Here is a 19,395-nt window from a genome sequence, read left to right as displayed (position 1 = left end):
CAATACATAATACCAATAATTCACGTTGGAGCTAGAATGAGGGTGTGTTGCTCACAAAAATGGTGGCATGTGAGTAGACAAATCCAGAATTGGTGCAGGAGATGATCTCTGTTTCCAAGTATTTTGGGGAAGCAAGCAAATGGCAAATCAGAAGGGCTGGAAATGTACTAGTGCCTTATAATATATTTTTTATAATTATAATTTATAATTATAATAGTGTATTGCTGAACAATGGGGAAGAGAATCATTAAATTAATAATCTAGGAGGCCAAATACTTAAATACATTAAATCATATACAGGTTTCTGCCCATATGAAGATGGGAAAAATCCAAGAAAAACAATTCAAAAAGTCCCTTCAAATATATTATTGTTCTGAACAGTCTATAATTATTTCCACCTAGTAAGTGTCCAGTTAAAGAGGGGACTGTCTTAATGTTTATTCATTGGTGATAAATGTAAGAAAGGACATCAAATATATTATAAAACAAAAATAAACACCTACTGTACAAAGCATTATGATCACACTTTGATGGCTAAAAGGAACAACATAGTGTTATGTACCTTCTGATCACACAAGATCCTGAGGGTGGGTGGGATGTGGGCAGATAGAGTTTATAGGTTTTTCAATTACACATGTTGCCTGAAAATTTAGTAATCATTAAATGCTAGTCAAATAAAAAGACTTCTATGTAAAAGGCATAAGCCCATATTTTTCCAAGACTGGAATTTTTAAAAAATTACACTATTGAAATGTAACCAAAGAGCACTTACACTTTTAGTTTTGAAATTCATCAAAGGCAGATCTTAATATCTGAATATGCAAGTCCCACTTTGGTTGGATTTGGTAAAATCCAATCTCAATCTGATTTTGCAAGGCTCTAATGCATTCGATTGGTTTGGAGTAGAAGAGGCCCAACTTGGTTTTTGTTTGGGAGCAAAAATCGACGTAGAGAAAATGAATTGTCATGCAAATATTGGCAAGGGCTTTTAGAACTTAGATATCCGGTTTTACGTATGCGTGCTGGCAGAATATTTCAATTATTATTATCTTGCGAGCTGGTAGGAGGGGCCTTGAAGCAGGTGGAGAGGTGGATGGGACTCGCGAGCTTAATAGACAGACTCGGGTTTGAGAAGTAACGGGTGGATCCTTTAAAATCCAAGTAAGAACCGGCAAAATCCAGCTTTTACCCACACCAGTTAATTGACCCTCACACAAAACTTAGCGCAGCTGCCCTGAGCCTATATTCGGCGGCCCCTGAGGAGGAAGACAGCAGCAGTAGCGACGGCGCCAAGCAGCCTTCTACACTCAGTATGTAAACAATATATGGAAGTTATCAAGTAATGTTAAGCTAGTAAGTGGCAACAATCACCCAGGGTGCAAAGGAGGCCCCTGGCCTAAAGCGCGCCCAGTAACACTTCCTTTTCCCTGCCCACAGAAGGTCCGACTGCCCGGTTTCCTAGCGGACGAGGGGAGCAGAATCGTATACAGCCACACACAGTAGAAGGAGGAGGCTGAAGGCAGTCGCCAGTACAGAAGAGGATGGATTTCCAGCAGCTGGCTGACGTTGCAGATAAATGGTGCTCCAACACCCCCTTCGAGCTTATTGCCACGGAGGAGACTGAGAGGAGGATGGATTTCTACGCAGACCCAGGCATTTCTTTTTACGTCTTGTGCCCGGAGAACGGATGCGAAGACAATTTTGTAAGTGGAGGAAGAAAAGGTGGGCGAGTGAATGGTGAGCGAGCGGGAATCATTAATTTTTGGCCGGGGCGGGGAGGCTGCTCGCGGTTTTTTATTTCTTCCAAGTTGTATTTCTCTTTTCCCCGCTCGTTTGCGGAGATGGCGGAGAAGAGACGATTTTCCCCGCACACACAAACCAGGTGGAAGGAAAATGGAAGAGCCTTCCATTGGTGAGAAGAGGGACCGCCATCCTATTTATTTTGGATCGTTTTCGGGGAGTCTAGCGAGTATTCACCCCACCCCACCCCCCAGAACATAGTGGAAATGTCACCAGTGTTTTTTTATTCATGTTTTTTTCATGTTTTTATTCATGAAGGTTAATGGAGAAGTGTGTTTGTGGTGTGGTACACATAATGGCCTATTGTGGCAGCTTAACAATAACCATTTACTGTGATTTCTCCCACTCTCTCATCCATTCAGCATGTGAAATATAGCCTTTGCTTGTTGGCTAAGTACTGTTGCTTCTCTCAGAAGATATTCTAAATTCTGGTTAGCATTTGTCTCCCCTCAGGGCTGTACTTGCAATCTGGAACTTTCAGAGAACCAGAAGAAGGTCTCTGGAGTTAGTATGTATGTAACTGTATGTAACTTGAACTTTGGAAGTAGAATCACATCTAGGTTACCTTGAGAACAGGAATTTCAGATACTGAGTTCGCCACAGTTTGGCTAAGGAAGTCAAAGTTTATTTTGGTTTTCTAAACCATCGGCTGCTTGAAAATATGTGGACTTCTACTCCCAGAGTTCCTCAGTATGACTGAATGAGGAATTATGGGAATTGAAGTCCACATATTGTCAAGTTGTCAAGATTGAGAAACACTGGTTTGTTCTGTAATCACCCTATTTCTACAACACTTTCAACCATGTGGCCTTGGTTTGTACGATAGGCTGGGCAAAACTGTTTGGTTAGCTGTTACTGGTTTAGTATGTCATGGAAGTATCAGTAGGCAACATAATTAGTTATCAAGAATATTGAAAATTATCTGAAGAGCCAAGAGTTCTCAAGTGTTACTTGATGCATGGGTTTCCCATTTGCAGTTATTTATAGCAACTTCCTTTTTCTATTTTCATCTGATGCCTAGCACATAACTCTGGTAATTTAAAGCTATTCTTTATCAGAATAAGAGTTTTCTTCCCCAACAAGTTTTGCCATGGATGCTATTATGTACTGGGCTTCAATTGGCAAGAAGCAGACCAGCATAGCTACAACATTTATTGACTCAAAACTGGAACTGTGGAACAGCAGGCAAATGTCTGTAATTTATACCCTGGGCCCACAGGGCCTTAACCAATCATAATACTTAAAAAACCTATCCATATATGAATGTTCTAAGTTTCCCTCCAAAACAGTTGGAGATAACAATTAGGGTCATCTAAAGATTAGTTTCACTTTAACAGGACTTAACACATGTATATTCAATACATAACACACCTCCCCACCAGGATAGTTCTTTCAGCCTGTTCATAGTCTTTGAGATAGACTGGGTCCACGGATCCTGGTGGACCGCCTCAATGTTACTGGAGAGTCCTGTTTAAGTGGAGTATTGTCTGTTTCCAATTTGACAGAGCCTTGATGGCTGTTTTGATGGCCCGTGAGTGGCAGCGGCTCTACTGCCCACCGTTTTTGTGGAGGTGGCCATGGGTAGTAGGCAAACTTGGAGGAAAATAGTTCCCTAGATAACACCTCAGGATCCTCATCCGGAACTGGCTCGGCCTGCCGACACCATAACTGATCAATGTGATTAGATTAGAATTAGATTAGAATTCTTTATTGGCCAAGTATGATTGGACACACAAGGAATTTGTCTTGGTTCAAATGCTCTCAGTATACATAAAAGATACATTTGTCAAGAATCATAAGGTACAACACTTAATGATAGTCATAGGGTACAATAAGCAATCAAATCATATTAGGAAACAGTATAAATTGTAAGGATGCAAGCGACAAGGTTACAGTCATACAGTCACAAGTGGTAGGGGATGGGTGATAAGGAGTGATGAGAAGATTAATTAGTAATAGTAATGCAGACTGCAAGTAGTTGAGCAGAGTGATGGCTTTCGGGAAAAAACTCCTTTTATCTAGTTCTGGTGTGCAGTGCTCTATAGTGTTGTTTTGAGGAAAGGAGTTGAAACAGTTTATGTCTGGGATGTGAGAGGTCTGTAAATATTTTCACAGCCCTCTTTTTGACTTGTGCAGTATACAGGTCCTTGATTGAAGGCAGTTTGGTAGTAATTGTTTTTTCTCCAGTCCTAATTATCCTCTGAAGTCTCTATAATTGTCTGGTTTGGCATCTGATTGTACCATCATTCCCCAGAATAACCTCTTATGGCAAGGGGCCTGTTACCTTAATTACCCTAGCTGCCACCCAAAGTGCCCCACTCCCATAGTTCCGGGTCCAGATCAATTCACTTGCTGTAAGTTCCTGCGGGGTGAGGTTTAGCTGAGCCGTTTTCTGCCGCTACTCTGGGTGAAGTCAGTCGAGTTTCGTGGTGAGCCGGTGGCCCCACCTCAGCTTCACTAGGCTGTGACCTGTTGGTGTACTGGGAATTGTGTGTCAACACAGGAGGAAGTTCGCCAGCAATGATTCCAGTCACCAGTCGTCATCCGTTGGAGCTCCTTTGTGGTCCTGACTATTTCTTCGGCAGATGTTATGTGCTGGATTATGTTAGCGTTATGGAATGACTGAAACTCTTCTGCCTGAACTGTGCTGCGTTGTCGGACACAATTACATCTGGCCGACCATGTGTGGTGAACAGCCAGCGCAACTCTTGGATGACCCTGCTTCAGGCAGGTCCTGGATTGCCAGAATACAACAAGCTGGGGCTGAATCTGGCTCATTCTGCGGTAGAGGGCAGTCGGCTGAGTAGCATTCGTGGCAACAGGATCTGCAGTATCTGTCAGCTATAAAGAGACCAAGCAGAGGTTTATAATCTGTAAAGATGGTGAAGGTTCATCCATATAAAAGTCATGGAACCTCTTAATACCAGCCACTTTGGTGAGGGCTTCCTTGTCTATCTGGACATAGTTCCTTTCAGGCAATGATAACATTCTAGAATAGTATGTGATGGGGGCCTCTGTACCATCTGGCACCCTGTGGCTTAGTACTGCCTCTGCTGTATGGTGAAGTGTCACAGGCTAGTGTTACTGATAGAGTTTCATTGAAATTTACTAGGACTAAGTCTGAGGACAGCAATGATTTTACTGCTTTGAATGTTTTGTCTCAAGTGCTTGACCAGACCCAGGGTGCTTGTTTGTCCAGTAGGCAGTGTAGCGGTTCTGCCAGGGCAGTCTTATGCTGTAAGGAATTGTAAAAATTGAGCAAGCCCAGGGATGCTTGAAGTTCCCCCTTGGGTTTTGGTGCGGGGGCTTTGCTGAATTGCCTTTAGCTTTGCTTCAAATAGGTGAATTCTGGCAGTGTCGATGTGGAAACCTGGGAATTCGGTGGATTCTATGCCAATCTGGCACTTTTCCCTTTTGTGTTTAAGTCCTGCCTTGCTGAAACGTTGGAGTACTGCATGGAGTTCTGCCAGGACTGCTGTTGATTCCCCTGCAATCAGGACATCGTCGAAGTACGGGCAGATGCTGGGAACGTTCTTCAGTGTTCGTTCCATAACACTTTGGAACAACCATGGTACTATACTTACCCCAAACTTCAAGCGGCACATCAGAATGCATCTCCGTGTGTGACTATTGTTTATGCTTCTGTGGTAGTGTCATCTACTGGTAGCTGCTGGTAGACCTGGGCAAGGTCTAGCTTAGTAAAGTTTCGGCCTCCCTGGGGAGCTTACATTACCCTGTACATGTGGCTTACCATTGGTACAGGGCAAGCATGCTGTTGTAGTGTTTAGTTTATGGTGCACTTGTAGTCTGCACAGATTTGAATGTCCCCATTAGGCTTAACTGGAGTCACTATGGAAGTCTCCCACTGGCTATAATCCACAGGTTGGAGCACTCCCTGCTGTACTAGCTTGTCTAGTTCCGCATGAATTTGAGGCTTCAATGCAAAGGGAACCCTGTGCAGTTTTAATCGGATTGGAGCTATTGCCGGATCAAGGTTGAGTGAAATGGGTGCCCCTTTATATTGTCCCAGCTCTTTGCTAAATACATCAGTGTATTGTTGGCATACCGCTTCTAGATTGGCTACTGGGGTTCGATGGATGCTCATTACCCTGATGCCCAGGGCCTCGAACCAGTCCAGTCCTGGTGCATGGCCCCTCTATGACCACTACGCTGAGGGGACACTTGAACTCCCTGAATTATACTCCAATGGTAGTTTCGCCCCTTATAAGAACATGGTGATTCTGGAAGTCCATTAGCACTAAACTTGATGATTTGAGCAAGAGCCGCCATTGGCTACGTTTACAAATGTGGTCGAAAGTTGTGGAGGAGATAACGGACAGGGCACATCCAGTATCTAGTTCCATGGAGCATGGGACCCCTTGAAGTTTTAGTTGCAGTCTTTTCTTTGATGGGGCGTTGGGCCTCTGTGTGTTAAAGTAGGCCTTTCTGAGCAGTATTCAACTCTATTCTGTCCTGGAGGCATTTTCCCCTTGTGCTGCTGTGTTGTAGGTTTCATTTCCCATTGACGATCTCTGCAGACTCTGTCAATGTTCCCTTGCTTTCCACAGGCACGGCATGCTGCTGTGTGGAATCTGCACTCTGCTCCTTCATGCTGTCCCCCGCAACTTGCGCAGCCCTGTGGGGGGGAGTTGCTTGCTCTGTGGAGTGTGGCCATATGGGTGGCTCTCTCCACAAGCGGTTGATTTCATCGCTCTAACTGACCTCCCCTAAACCTTCTGTGGTCTCTTGGTAGATTGCTGGGGGACTGGTGTGTGTTTTTGGTGGCCAGAGAGTCTTCACTGCCCCTCTGGCAGCCTCATCTATAGTTGTATATTTTGTATATCTGTATGTATGTATGTATGTATGTATGTATGTATGTGTATATATATATATATATATATATATATATATATATTTGTTTTCTGAGGTTCTCATGGTATTTATATGTAGATCTTTGGTTGTTCGGGTTTTCTCCCGCGTAAGATTTGAAGTATCTAGGCAACGTTTCGATGAAGTCTCATTCATCATCTTCAGGCTTCTGTCTCCAGCTCTGTGCTTCTCAGAGTAATGGAGATTGCAGCTGCTTCCTCCTTTTAACTGCCAGTGGGGTGGAACTTGATTGGGTGGGGGCTTGGCTGTGTTCTGATTGGGTGGGGTGTGTTCTCATTGGTAGGGGTTTGGCTGTGTTCTGATTGGTTGGGGGTTAGCCGTGTTCTGATTGGTTGGAGGCGTGTTCTGTTCAGGAGGGGCTTGGTTGTGCTCAGGTTAGTTTTAGTTGCTGGGGATTTGAGCTGGAGAGTTGTGATCTTGCTGTTTGGCTTCTAGTTCGTGGTCCTGCTGCATCTTCATAGTGGGTGTTGGTTTGCTTCATGTATGGCTCAGAGGGGTTTGAAGTGGGTAGTGATGCAGCTGCAGTGCAGCTTCTGGTCCATGGTCGTTTCTCATTTTCTGAATGGGTGGGAGTCTGTTTTCTACATGGAAGTGTGGTGGTGGCATCTTGTGTGGCTCTCATGGGTGTGGGTCCAGTGTCCTTCTTCATGTTAGGTACTCGTCTGTTCATGAGGCGGGTTTCCAAATGGCTGGAAGGCGGGAGGTGTCATCTCGTTTGTTCATGCTGTGTGGGCGTTTTTCTATCTCTATGGCTTCTCTGATTATTCTGCTGTTGAAGTGTTCGGTTTTGGCGATAGTTCTGGTATTTTTAAAATCAATTTCATGTCCTGTGGCTTTGAGGTGTTGGACCAGGGAAGAGGTCGTTTCTTCTTTTTGATTGAGTTCTTATGTTCTTCAATGCGTGCGCTTATTCTTCTGTTAGTTTGTCCAATGTATGTGTTAGGGCAGGCTGTGCAGGGGATTTCGTATACTCCTTGGTTTTCTAATTCGATTTTGTCTTTGGGGTTTCTTAGGATGGTGGATATTTTTTTGTTTGTGCAGAATGCTGTTTTGATGTTGTGTTTTTGGAGGATCTTGCTAATTTTGTCTGTAGTGCCTTTTATATATGGGAGGAGGGCTTTTCCGTTTTCTTGTTCTCTGTCTTGGATTTTGGTTGGGGCTTCTTTTTGGATTAGGTGGGTAATCTTCTTTCTTTGGAATCCATTGGCTGTGAGTACGTTGGTGAGAGTGTGTAGTTCGGTTTTTGGTGTTGTTCATCGGCTAAGCATTTTGTTCTGGAGATGAGTGTTTTGGCTACGGAATTGATCTGTGCTGGGTGGTGGTGTGAGAGTGCATGTAGATAGCGGTTAGTATGTGTTTTCTTCTGGTAGATGGTGTGTCCTAGGGAGCCATCGGATCTTTTGTATACCAAGACATCTAGGAAGGAAGTTGATTGTTGGCTTCTGTTTCCATGGTGAATTGTATTTTGGGGTGTAGACTGTTGAGGTATGTGAGGAAGTTGTTCAGTTTTTCTTTCCCGTGTGGCCAGATTATGAAGGTGTCATCTACGTATCTGAGCCAGAGTTTGGGTTTGTGGTCGTATTTTTCTAGAGCTTGTGTTTCAAAGTGTTCCATGTAGAGGTTTGCGATGACAGGTGAGAGGGGTGATCCCATAGGTGCTCCTTCTATTTGTTTGTATTTTTGTCCATTGTAGGTGAAGTACCAATCAGAACACGGCTAACCCCCCAACCAATCAGAACACAGCCAAACCCCCTACCAATGAGAACACACCCCCACCCAATCAGAACACAGCCAAGCCCCCACCCAATCAAGTTCCACCCCCACTGGCAGTTAAAAGGAGGAAGCAGCTGCAATCTCCATTACTCTGAGAAGCACAGAGCTGGAGACAGAAGCCTGAAGATGATGAATGAGACTTCATCGAAACGTTGCCTAGATCTTACGCGGGAGAAAACCCGAACAACCAAAGATCTACATATAAATACCCGCGAGAACCTCAGAAAACAAATATTGCACCTCTACGGGGAGGAAACCCACCATCTGACCAGGACTTATGAAAAACTTGAAGTCCAAAGAGCCTCCATTTTATGTGACCTTGCATTCCTATGCAACTGCCGAGATCAAAATTTAATTCCCACAAGCTTCCAATTGAAATTCCACACCAACAGAGCAGCCACCAAACGCATCCTTAAAAGAACAGAACTGGCCCTAATTAGAAATGAACTTCACACAAAAAGGTTTCTCCTAGACCAAATCAACAAAGATCTCCTCACACTCCACCTCAAACTCAGCAACAAGATTCACCTCTACTTTGGGACAAATCCAAACAACTCGCTGTCTGGAGAGCCGAAACACAGACCATCCTCAAGACAGACACACAGACCAACAAACTCAGGAAACTACAACAATGCCAGAAACCAACTCTTCCCCCCACAGCCACACATGAAACAAACAGTGCACAACATCTCAGACAAGATCCTCACTGAAGCTGAAACCAAGATCCTCTCAAAAGGATTCAACTTTGCTGTCGCTCCCAAACACATCCCCACAGAAACCATCATATGTGGAGTTGAAACCAGCCTGACCAAAACCAACCCTGATGATGCTAACAAAATCAGACTCGAAATCACCAACATCCTCTGCACTAGCAAACCACCCAAAAGCAACTTATCCAAAGAAGAACAAACTGCACTACTTAACCTGAAAGAAGACACCAGCATAATAATCCTACCAGCAGACAAGGGCAATGCGACAGTGGTAATGAACACATCTGACTACCAAACCAAGCTAACCAACCTACTCCAAGACCCCACATACAAACCCCTAAAGACAGACCCCACCACCTACCTAGAAAAACTACCAAATCCAAAATAAAAGCCTCCCCATCAGTGAAGAAATCCAGCAAGGAATCATACCCAGAGAAAAATCATCCAGATGCCCCAAGCTTTATGGTCTCCCCAAAATACACAAAGAAGGAACCCCACTCAGACCAATAGTCAGCTCCATAGGCTCACCTCTACAAAACCTGGCCAAATTTCTTGCCAAACAACTACAACCCTATGCAGAATCCATCAACTCACACGTAAGAAACTCATTCCAGTTCATCGAGATCATAAAGAAACAAAACTTACAACCTAGCGACCTACTAGTAAGCTTCGATGTCACATCCCTCTTCACCCAAGTGCCAATAAAAGAAGCCTTGACAGCCATCCAAAACAAATACAACCCCCCCCAAGCACATCCTAGATCTAACCAACCACTGCCTATCCAATACTTACTTCACCTACAATGGACAAAAAATACAAACAAATAGAAGGAGCACCTATGGGATCACCCCTCTCACCTGTCATCGCAAACCTCTACATGGAACACTTTGAAACACAAGCTCTAGAAAAATGCGACCACAAACCCAAACTCTGGCTCAGATACATAGATGACACCTTCATAATCTGGCCACACGGGAAAGAAAAACTGAACAACTTCCTCACATACCTCAACAGTCTACACCCCAAAATACAATTCACCATGGAAACAGAAGCCAACAATCAACTTCCCTTCCTAGATGTCTTGGTATACAAAAGATCCGATGGCTCCCTAGGACACACCATCTACCAGAAGAAAACACATACTAACCGCTATCTACATGCACTCTCACACCACCACCCAGCACAGATCAATTCCGTAGCCAAGACACTCATCTCCAGAACAAAATGCTTAGCCGATGAACAACACCAAAAAACCGAACTACACACTCTCACCAACGTACTCACAGCCAATGGATTCCAAAGAAAGAAGATTACCCACCTAATCCAAAAAAAGCCCCAACCAAAATCCAAGACAGAGAACAAGAAAACGGAAAAGCCCTCCTCCCATATATAAAAGGCACTACAGACAAAATTAGCAAGATCCTCCAAAAACACAACATCAAAACAGCATTCTGCACAAACAAAAAAATATCCACCATCCTAAGAAACCCCAAAGACAAAATCAATTAGAAAACCAAGGAGTATACGAAATCCCCTGCACAGCCTGCCCTAACACATACATTGGACAAACTAACAGAAGAATAAGCGCACGCATTGAAGAACATAAGAACTCAATCAAAAAGAAGAAACGACCTCTTCCTGGTCCAACACCTCAAAGCCACAGGACATGAAATTGATTTTAAAAATACCAGAACTATCGCCAAAACCGAACACTTCAACAGCAGAATAATCAGAGAAGCCATAGAGATAGAAAAACGCCCACACAGCATGAACAAACGAGATGACACCTCCGCCTTCCAGCCATTTGGAAACCCGCCCTCATGAACAGGCGAGTACCTAACATGAAGAAGGACACTGGACCCACACCCATGAGAGCCACACAAGATGCCACCACCACACTTCCATGTAGAAAACAGACTCCCACCCATTCAGAAAATGAGAAAGCGACCATGGACCAGAAGCTGCACTGCAGCTGCATCACTACCCACTTCAAACCCCTCTGAGCCATACATGAAGCAAACCAACACCCACTATGAAGATGCAGCAGGACCACGAACTAGAAGCCAAACAGCAAGATCACAACTCTCCAGCTCAAATCCCCCAGCAACTAAAACTAACCTGAGCACAACCAAGCCCCCTCCTGAACAGAACACGCCTCCAACCAATCAGAACACGGCTAACCCCCAACCAATCAGAACACAGCCAAACCCCTACCAATGAGAACACACCCCACCCAATCAGAACACAGCCAAGCCCCACCCAATCAAGTTCCACCCCCACTGGCAGTTAAAAGGAGGAAGCAGCTGCAATCTCCATTACTCTGAGAAGCACAGAGCTGGAGACAGAAGCCTGAAGATGATGAATGAGACTTCATCGAAACGTTGCCTAGATACTTCAAATCTTACGCGGGAGAAAACCCGAACAACCAAAGATCTACATATATATATATATATATATATATATATACATACATACATACATACATACATACATACACTTCATTGCTGTTTTTGCGCTTCTGGTTAGATGCTAACTGCATTTCATTACCTGTGTTTATGTGCAATGACAATAAAGTTGAATCTAATCTAATCCGCAATGACTTCCTTCAATGCATCTTGGAAAGTCAGTTTCTCCATGGCGAATAGTGCTGCTGTACTTTATTATTATGCAGGCCGCAAACAAGACTGTCTCTGAGATGGTCTTCCAGATCAGGGAACTCACATTGGCATGATGCTTAGGGAAGGGCTGCCACAAACTCTGTTGCAGATTCCCCGGATCTCTGTTCCCATTGCTCAAATGCATGTTGCCGGGCAATGACCAGGAGCTTAAGTTCAAAATGTTCTCTTAATTGTTTTTTTTTTTTTTTTTTTGGTCTGTATAGGTCACTGTCTCTATGCTTGCTGGTACTATAAAGTTTTCAGCGATATCAAACGTGGCCTGTGTACAGACTCATAGCAGAGTTGCCACCTTCAGGCCATCGTCTGTGACCTAGTTAGCCCAAAGATAGTTGTCTATTTGGGAGACATGAGCTCCACTGTTCCAGGTGAGCAATATCACACTCATTGAGTCTTCCCAGTTTAGCCATTTTGGGAAGGCCCTTGTGCTAGTTAATGCCTGTAGTGTTGCGGTTGGAGCTGGGCTGCACTTAAGAGTCCTGGGGACAGATCCCTTAGGTATGTCTGTGCCTTCAGTGTGTCTTACTGGCAGTCAGGACAGGGAGCAAGGTCCCACCAGGGCTCTTTATCTGGTTGAAGACCCAGTGATTTCAGTGTGCCTCCAGTGTGGTTTACTGATAGGTGGAGATGAGGACTAATCCTCCCAGGGTTCATTACCCAGCCTATTGCCCAGTGATTTCAGTCTCTTAGCAGCAGCTGTCTCCTCTGCAACATCCCACCTTGATAGCCACTATTGTGTAGTGGGCTTCAGCAGGCAAGGAGCAGACCAGCATAGCTACAACAATATTTATTGATTGAAAACTGGAATTGAGGAACAGTAAGCAATTGCCTATAATGTAAGGGCCTTAACCAATCATAATACTTGAAAAAGCCTACCCAAGAATTCCAACGTAGCCTCAATAGAAGTAGTCTTTGGGAATTGTTTGTGTGCCTGTGTTTACTGGATTTTATTTTTTGAGTACAGCTTTTTATAGAGAGTAACCCAAGTAAACCTCTGAGAAGCATGAGATTGTCCACCAAATTTCGATGAGGACAGGACCAATAGTACTGGGCATACTTAGGGAGATCTTCGATTGCAATAGCTCTTACCTTGATTTGGAACCCTGGCTGTTCCAAAGACTATTGGATTGGAAATTGGTCACCTGCAAGCAGCACCGCAATGCACTTCATCATTGGAGCTTTTGTACAACTACTGCTGGAGCTTACGCAAGAGCATGCCCAATGGCATGACGCCACCAGCAGTAATGTGTTAGTTGAGGGAATTCCGAAACATTCTTCCTTGATAATCAAAAGGCCTTTCCCAAATCTGTCCTGGGACATAGCGCAAACTTCTGCGTGATTAGTTGGACATTTGCTTATTGTGTTTAGTGGAGGCCCGTTTTTAAAAAATGTCAAATAAGGAGCTGTGATATGGTGAGAGCTCCCAGTTATTGTCAGTTCAATGTCTACCAGGGGATTCTTTCTCATGATGTCTTCGTTATCCACAATCACGAAAAAGTCCTCGTTAATAAACCAAACAAGGAAATTACCATAAAATAAAATTGATTGTGTCTGTACAGTAATATATTTAGAAATTCAGTATTCCCCTCTTTGTCTTAAGAGTCTGAGAAATTCAAAATTCATTCCTAAAAAGCAATATACTGGTTAAAAGCTAAATGAAGGAGGTCATTTGCAAGATGTATGAAGCTCCTGCTTTAATAAATAGGGGATCATTGATAATAATTCTTCAGACTGACAATCTTTCTTGTAAAAGAACATGGAAGTACAGAACATATTTTTTTCTGCATGTTGGTTTCATCTTAAGTGAGTATATATATTGATTAAATTGCATCGATTGAAAAAAGAAAAAGCCTACCCCAATATGAATGTTCTAAGTTTCCTCCAAAACAGTTGGAGTTAACAGTTAGGGTCATCTAAAGGTTAGTTTCACTTTAGCAGGGGTTAACATGACTATATATATTCAATACATAACAGATACAATCTGACTTACTTTACTAACAGTTGGCCAATGCTTTCTACAGAATGTGATCAGCCCAGCACTTATTGATCACTTTCGATTAGCATGAATTCACATCCTCCACTTCAAATCCTGGGTATTGTTTTCAATGGTCTGCTTTTAATAGGGAGCAAGCCTGGGCCTTTCAAATTCAGTTCACCCTGTTTGATCGAACTCAAACTGATCCTTGGGTAGAGAACTAAATCAGCCTGAAAAGGAGCTGGTCAGTGATTATAGTGGGATTGTATTATAGACCAAAGAAAAAGAAAATTTACTTTTCCTATGCTCTCCATAGTACAATTCTCTCCATGCCAGTTTTCACACTACTTTTGAATGGGTTTTAATGGTAGTTAGGTCACTTTGAATGTAGTTGCCCCAAAATATTTGAGCAAGACCCAGAGGCATTTTGCCAGAAAGCTAAACCCCACAGTCTAGTCATCTATTAAAACTTACCTCCTATTCCAGTTCCAAACTGCATTAAGAAGAGGATGGTAGATTCCACCTCCCCACAAACACACACACAAATATCAGTTGGTGACTTTTGTTGGAGGGGGAGAAAAACAAATAACGTATATTCCCCCCCCCAAGATTTTTTCTAAAGAAACCACTGTGGAAGAATGCCTTTGATTTTGCTGCCTTTATTAATTTAAACAAATGATTTTAGAATGAGACATATCTTCCTCAATCAGGTCTGCCTGCCTGTAGAATATGGCACAGGCATGAGATAGCTACTTTCTGCTGACAGCTTATCTTAGTTTGCCAAAGTAAGGTCTCACCCTTTCTCTTAGTAATAATAGAGATAAAAAGCAAATCTAGTTTGGTTAACTATAAGAGGAAAAGGCAATTTGTTTTATTTTATTCTACAGCTGCTAATCTACTCATTAACTCAAATTCTCCAGTCAAATTAGAAAGTTAAGATATAAAACCCATATTCAGCTATCTCAGGATTACAAAATAGTGTGCAAGCTTTGATTTCTCAGAACTCTTGTTTAGGGAGAGGTAAAAAGAAAAGGGTTGCTATTCTGGTCATTAGTCTGTCTTTAATTTCAGCTGCATGTTCCATGCAATCTCACAAATCCACTATATTGACAAAGGTGTTTTTTTTTTAAAGTACAGCAAGGGAAGCTCCAGCACGCTGCTGAATCCAGGCAAGAGTGAAGGAAACTCCCCCCCGCAACCCAACCAATGGTCAATTCAGTGAACAAGCAGGATTACAGATGTGACCACATGACATGAACTACATCTCCTATGAGGCATTAACTACATTTCCCATGAAGCATTCCCTTAAGGCAGTGATGGTGAAACTTTTTGGGCTCCTGTGCCCAAAATTGTGCATGCGCTTGCACACTCGCACTCGCGTGCCAGCACCCAGAGGGCAACGCGCATCCCCCATGCATGCGCACACAATCCTCACCCACTCCCACTGCCCCCTTACCTGTACTGTACCTTACAGCTGATTTTCGGCCTCCCAGAGGCTTGAGGAAGGCTTCTGCAGGTTTTGCAGGCCAAAAACTAGCCCCGTTTTGTCACTTCTGGTATTTTTGGAAAAACAGGAAGTGATGAAACAGGGCTAGTTTTCAGCCTGCAGAAGCCTTCCTCAGGCTTTTGGGAGGCTGAAAAAGGCCTCAAACCAGCCGAAAATCAGCTGTGAGGTACACACATGCACAGTTTGCCTGCAACTTGTGTGCTGGCACAAATGGCTCTGCGTGCCACCTGTGGCACGCATGCCATAGGTTCGCCATCATGGCCTTAAGGAGACAGCTCCCATTCCCAACTAACTATATACTGTTTAACCAACACAAAGCCGTCCACCAATTCAAACTAGTTAAGACAAGCGAGTCCTGGCAAGTCAGGATCCTTTTGTGCTGAGAAATCTTTGCTTGCCCTGTAGGTCTTGAGTCATTGGGATAGGTTTTCTGTTTTCGGGGATGGAGTCTCAAGTTTTAGGTCTTACAACATCAATTTTTTAAAATAATTTTATTAATGAACAACAAACAGAAAAAAACATTAAAAACAATGAATGTGGTGCATACATAACAAAAAATACAAATTTAAACATGTGCATAAATATTAATCATCTTTGCTAGAGTTACTCCTTTCTTCTTTTAAACCAGTGGTAAAACTTCTTCCAAATTCTGTAATAATCAGATTCAGTCTTTTAATTCTTGAGTTATTCTATCCATTTCAGTAGACAGCCAGATTTTTCTAATTATTTCCATCTCTTCTGGCATATGATTTCCTGTCCATCTCTGGGCAAGAGCTAGTCTCGCGGCAGTGGTGACATGGATTATTAAATATATTATCTCTTTATTATATTTCCCCACATTGATACCCAATAAGAAAATTTCAGGTCTGAACTCTTATTTTAATATTACACATCTCTTCTAACCAGTTTCTGATTTTCAGCCAATATATTTGGGCTTTTTCACATTTCCACCATACATGGTAATATGTTCCAATTTCTTTATTGCATTTCCAGCATTTAGGAGATAATTTCAGATACATTTTTGCTAGTTTTGATGGCGGGATGTGCCATCAATAGAACATTTTTAGTAAATTTTCTTTATATGATGACGCCAGAGTAATTTTCCTATTCCTGTCCCATAAAATTTCCCAATCTTCCAGATTTATACCATATCCAAAATCTTTCATCCAGGCCAGCATCGTTTCTTTCACCTTTTCTTCTCCCAAATTATATTCCAATAGTACTTTATAAATTTTTTAAATCAATTTCTCGTCCGCTCCTAATAATATTTTATCTAATTCTGTTTTCCATTTACTAGTACCCCATTCTTTCATATCTTTACTATACCTTGATTGTAATTGTAAGCAGGCCCACCATTCTATCTCAAATCCCAAATCTTTCAGCTCCTGTCTTGTTTTTAAGTTTCCCTTCTCATCTAATATGTTCTCATATGTAATGACCTGTCCTTGTCACAATAAATGTGGGTATGTTAATGCTTCCAATGTAGATAGCCAAGTTGGTATTTCAATGTAGAATTGAGATTTAGTTTTGTTCGATGCACTTAGTAAGGTCTGCCTAATTTTGTGCCTTGGAAATAACCATGAATTTGGTGTTTGTCCTGCCACAAAAAAAGGATAACACCCTGCCTGTAGGTTATATCCTTCTAATATTAATATTCTTTTGTTTTTAACACTTATCCAAGCTTTAATCCAGGTCAGAGTGGCCACTCTATAGTATATTTCCCAGTCTGGTAAACCAAGTCCTCCCCTTTCAGTAGCATCCTGTAACAATTTCAGTCTAATTCTGGGCTTTTTCCCTGCCAAATAAATTTTAATACTAATCCAATTGATTTAAAAAATCAATTTTACCGGAGCATTTTGGAATAGAAACAGTAATTTTGGTAATAACAACATCAATATTTTGACTGGCATTTAGATCCTGTGGTTGAGATTCTCCCCCTTGATCCCCTGGTTTTGGGAGACTGCTAGCTAACTGTGCCAGTTCCGCCTGCTCATGCCGTAGCGAGTACTGCTCATCCACATAGTCCTTGACACATTTATCTGGGCTCTCTCTTTCCAACTCTCCAAGGTTGAAGTTGAGGGAGGCATTGTTGGCTGCCTTCTGCAATGCTGCAGCCTGTGCTATCTTTGCTGCCATCTCCCTTTGTCGTTCGAGCAACTCCAATTGGGCCTGAGCTTTCGCCATTTCTGCCAATCCTCCCTCAAGTGTAACTCCATCCTCCTTCAAGCCTAACTCCGTTAGGCTTTCTTTGCTGTCTGAGGTTGTAGGTTTTCTGAGGTACCCTTGTCTCTTCAGAACTTTGGACATCCGATTTTGGGTTTGGGGAACCAAGCTCCACATTTACATCAAAGGTGGGTGGAGGGTTCAAGTCTTCTGGCACATCAGAGATATCTGTCATGGCTGAAGATGCTGCCATGGTTTAAATTGGCAAAGGATGAATTTTGGAAAATTTAGCAGTTTTCCGTGCAATTCCCCTTTTTCTACTAGAGTGTACTGTAAGCGGGTAGCTGAATTTTGGTGACTCTGATGAAATTCACTACTTGACCACTGGAGTGCATTGCAAGCGGGTAGCTGAATTTAGGAGACACCGATGAAATTCACTGATTGGCCACTAGGGTGTGTTGCAAGCTCTGGAAGACACTGGTGCAGTACACTGGTTGGCCGCTAGAGTGCGTTGCAAGCTCTGTAAGATGCTGGTGCAATACTGGTTGGCCACTAGAGGGTGTGTTGCAAGGGTTAACTTGATTACAGGCTCGTGACATTGAAGATTAGTCACCAAAGGATGCTGCAGATTTAACTACTGTTTTGGAGCAAGCTGTGCTTAGGCTTATTCCCTTTGTTGAGGAATGTAGGCTGGCGTCCTTAGATTTGAGATTGCCTCTAAATTCCAGTAAGGGGAATGCTGCTTCAGCTTTGCAAACAAAGTTAAACAACAGGCTGGGTTTGGTTACCTCCTTACAGATGTAGATTCCCTCTTTAGGGAGGTTGGTTTTTACATGCAGAGTGACCAAAGGTATTTATGGCTCATATCTATGGAGATGACTTATCTCCATGGAGATCTCTTTCAATTGCTAATACATTTCCTCAGTTCCTTGCAAGGCCAACCTAAAGTATTTACAACTCGGTTGCTTGGAGACCACCATCATAAACTTGAGTAAAGATGGGCCCCTTTTAGTTCCTATTTCCTCTATGGCACGAATTCCTTCATCCAGATGAACAGAGAGGAATCAACTTTTTGTTTTAGTAACTCAAGAGCCTGGAGATAATACAGCTTCCTTACTCAAATCAGCCTCTTGTTTGCAAATACAGTCACGGAGGTAGCACACAAACGGATACAGAGGGAGACAGAGATTATGCCACTTGTTTGTCTCTTGCAAATGGGGGATTTCTGGCCCCTCCCAGTAATTAAATTGGCTTTATAACTTTCTTGCTCAGAGAGAGATTCAGGGGTTAAATCCTTTGTTGCTTTCCAATTTGAAAGGATTTCACTCAGCTTCATACCTCGTTAAGAGGAAGTCAGAATCAAGCTTCTTTTAACTAATTTAAGAGGAAATTGGATTCACTTTTTTTTCACTGTCCATAAGAAATCAGATTAAACATCTCCTCCTATGAGCTGCTTGGAGCATCCAGAGATGGAGGTGCTTCAGTCTCTGCTTGCTTAGGCTGAGCTCGAATTGAGGAATGCTCCTCCTCTTCCACGTGACTCTTCCAGGGCATTCTCCAGTTTTTGCTCAGCCTCGTGCGAGACAGGCTGTTTCTGCTCTTTGCTCCTTGGCCGAAGCAAGAATTATTGGATTCTTATACCTATTTCAAGCAGCTTTAATTCCAGGCTTGATTCCCTCTCCTTAGCCCTGCGCAATTGCTCAGTTTGGCACTCTAGCTATTAAGGGGAAGTGCAGTTTTTTCGCCCCCTAGAGAGGCCAAGGGAGGGGCAGTAGCGAATTTCGCACTACCTCCCACAGCCTAATATACCTCTCTCTCTCTCTCTCTGCCTATTTTGTTGCCGTTTTGCTAGTCGCTCCGTTTCACAGCGACTCAGGTTTATTTGCTCCGCTTGAGCCGTTC

General features: G+C 42.9%; 1 protein-coding gene across 2 annotated transcripts in view; it reads left to right on the top strand.

Annotated features, from left to right (window-relative positions):
* Positions 1–1,043: 1,043 nt before the first annotated feature.
* Positions 1,044–19,395, top strand: part of MTURN (maturin, neural progenitor differentiation regulator homolog) — a 34,601-nt gene continuing 16,249 nt past the window's right edge. Inside the window, exons 1-2 of one of the 2 annotated variants that reach the window (XM_087917910.1) lie at positions 1,044–1,161; positions 1,438–1,703. In XM_087917910.1, coding sequence (XP_087774036.1) covers positions 1,542–1,703 — 162 coding nt within the window. In that variant the 5' untranslated portion in view covers positions 1,044–1,161; positions 1,438–1,541. Of the gene's footprint in view, positions 1,311–1,437; positions 1,704–19,395 lie in introns of both variants that reach the window. The other variant, XM_026717790.2, reaches the window with a different exon arrangement.

The sequence above is a fragment of the Pseudonaja textilis genome, chromosome Z (genome assembly GCF_049901715.1).
Source record: "Pseudonaja textilis isolate UNSWEBS1 chromosome Z, rPseTex1.2, whole genome shotgun sequence".
Lineage (NCBI taxonomy): Eukaryota > Metazoa > Chordata > Lepidosauria > Squamata > Elapidae > Pseudonaja > Pseudonaja textilis.
Note: the sequence above shows the minus strand (reverse complement) of the source record. Positions and strands in the feature narration are given on the sequence as shown.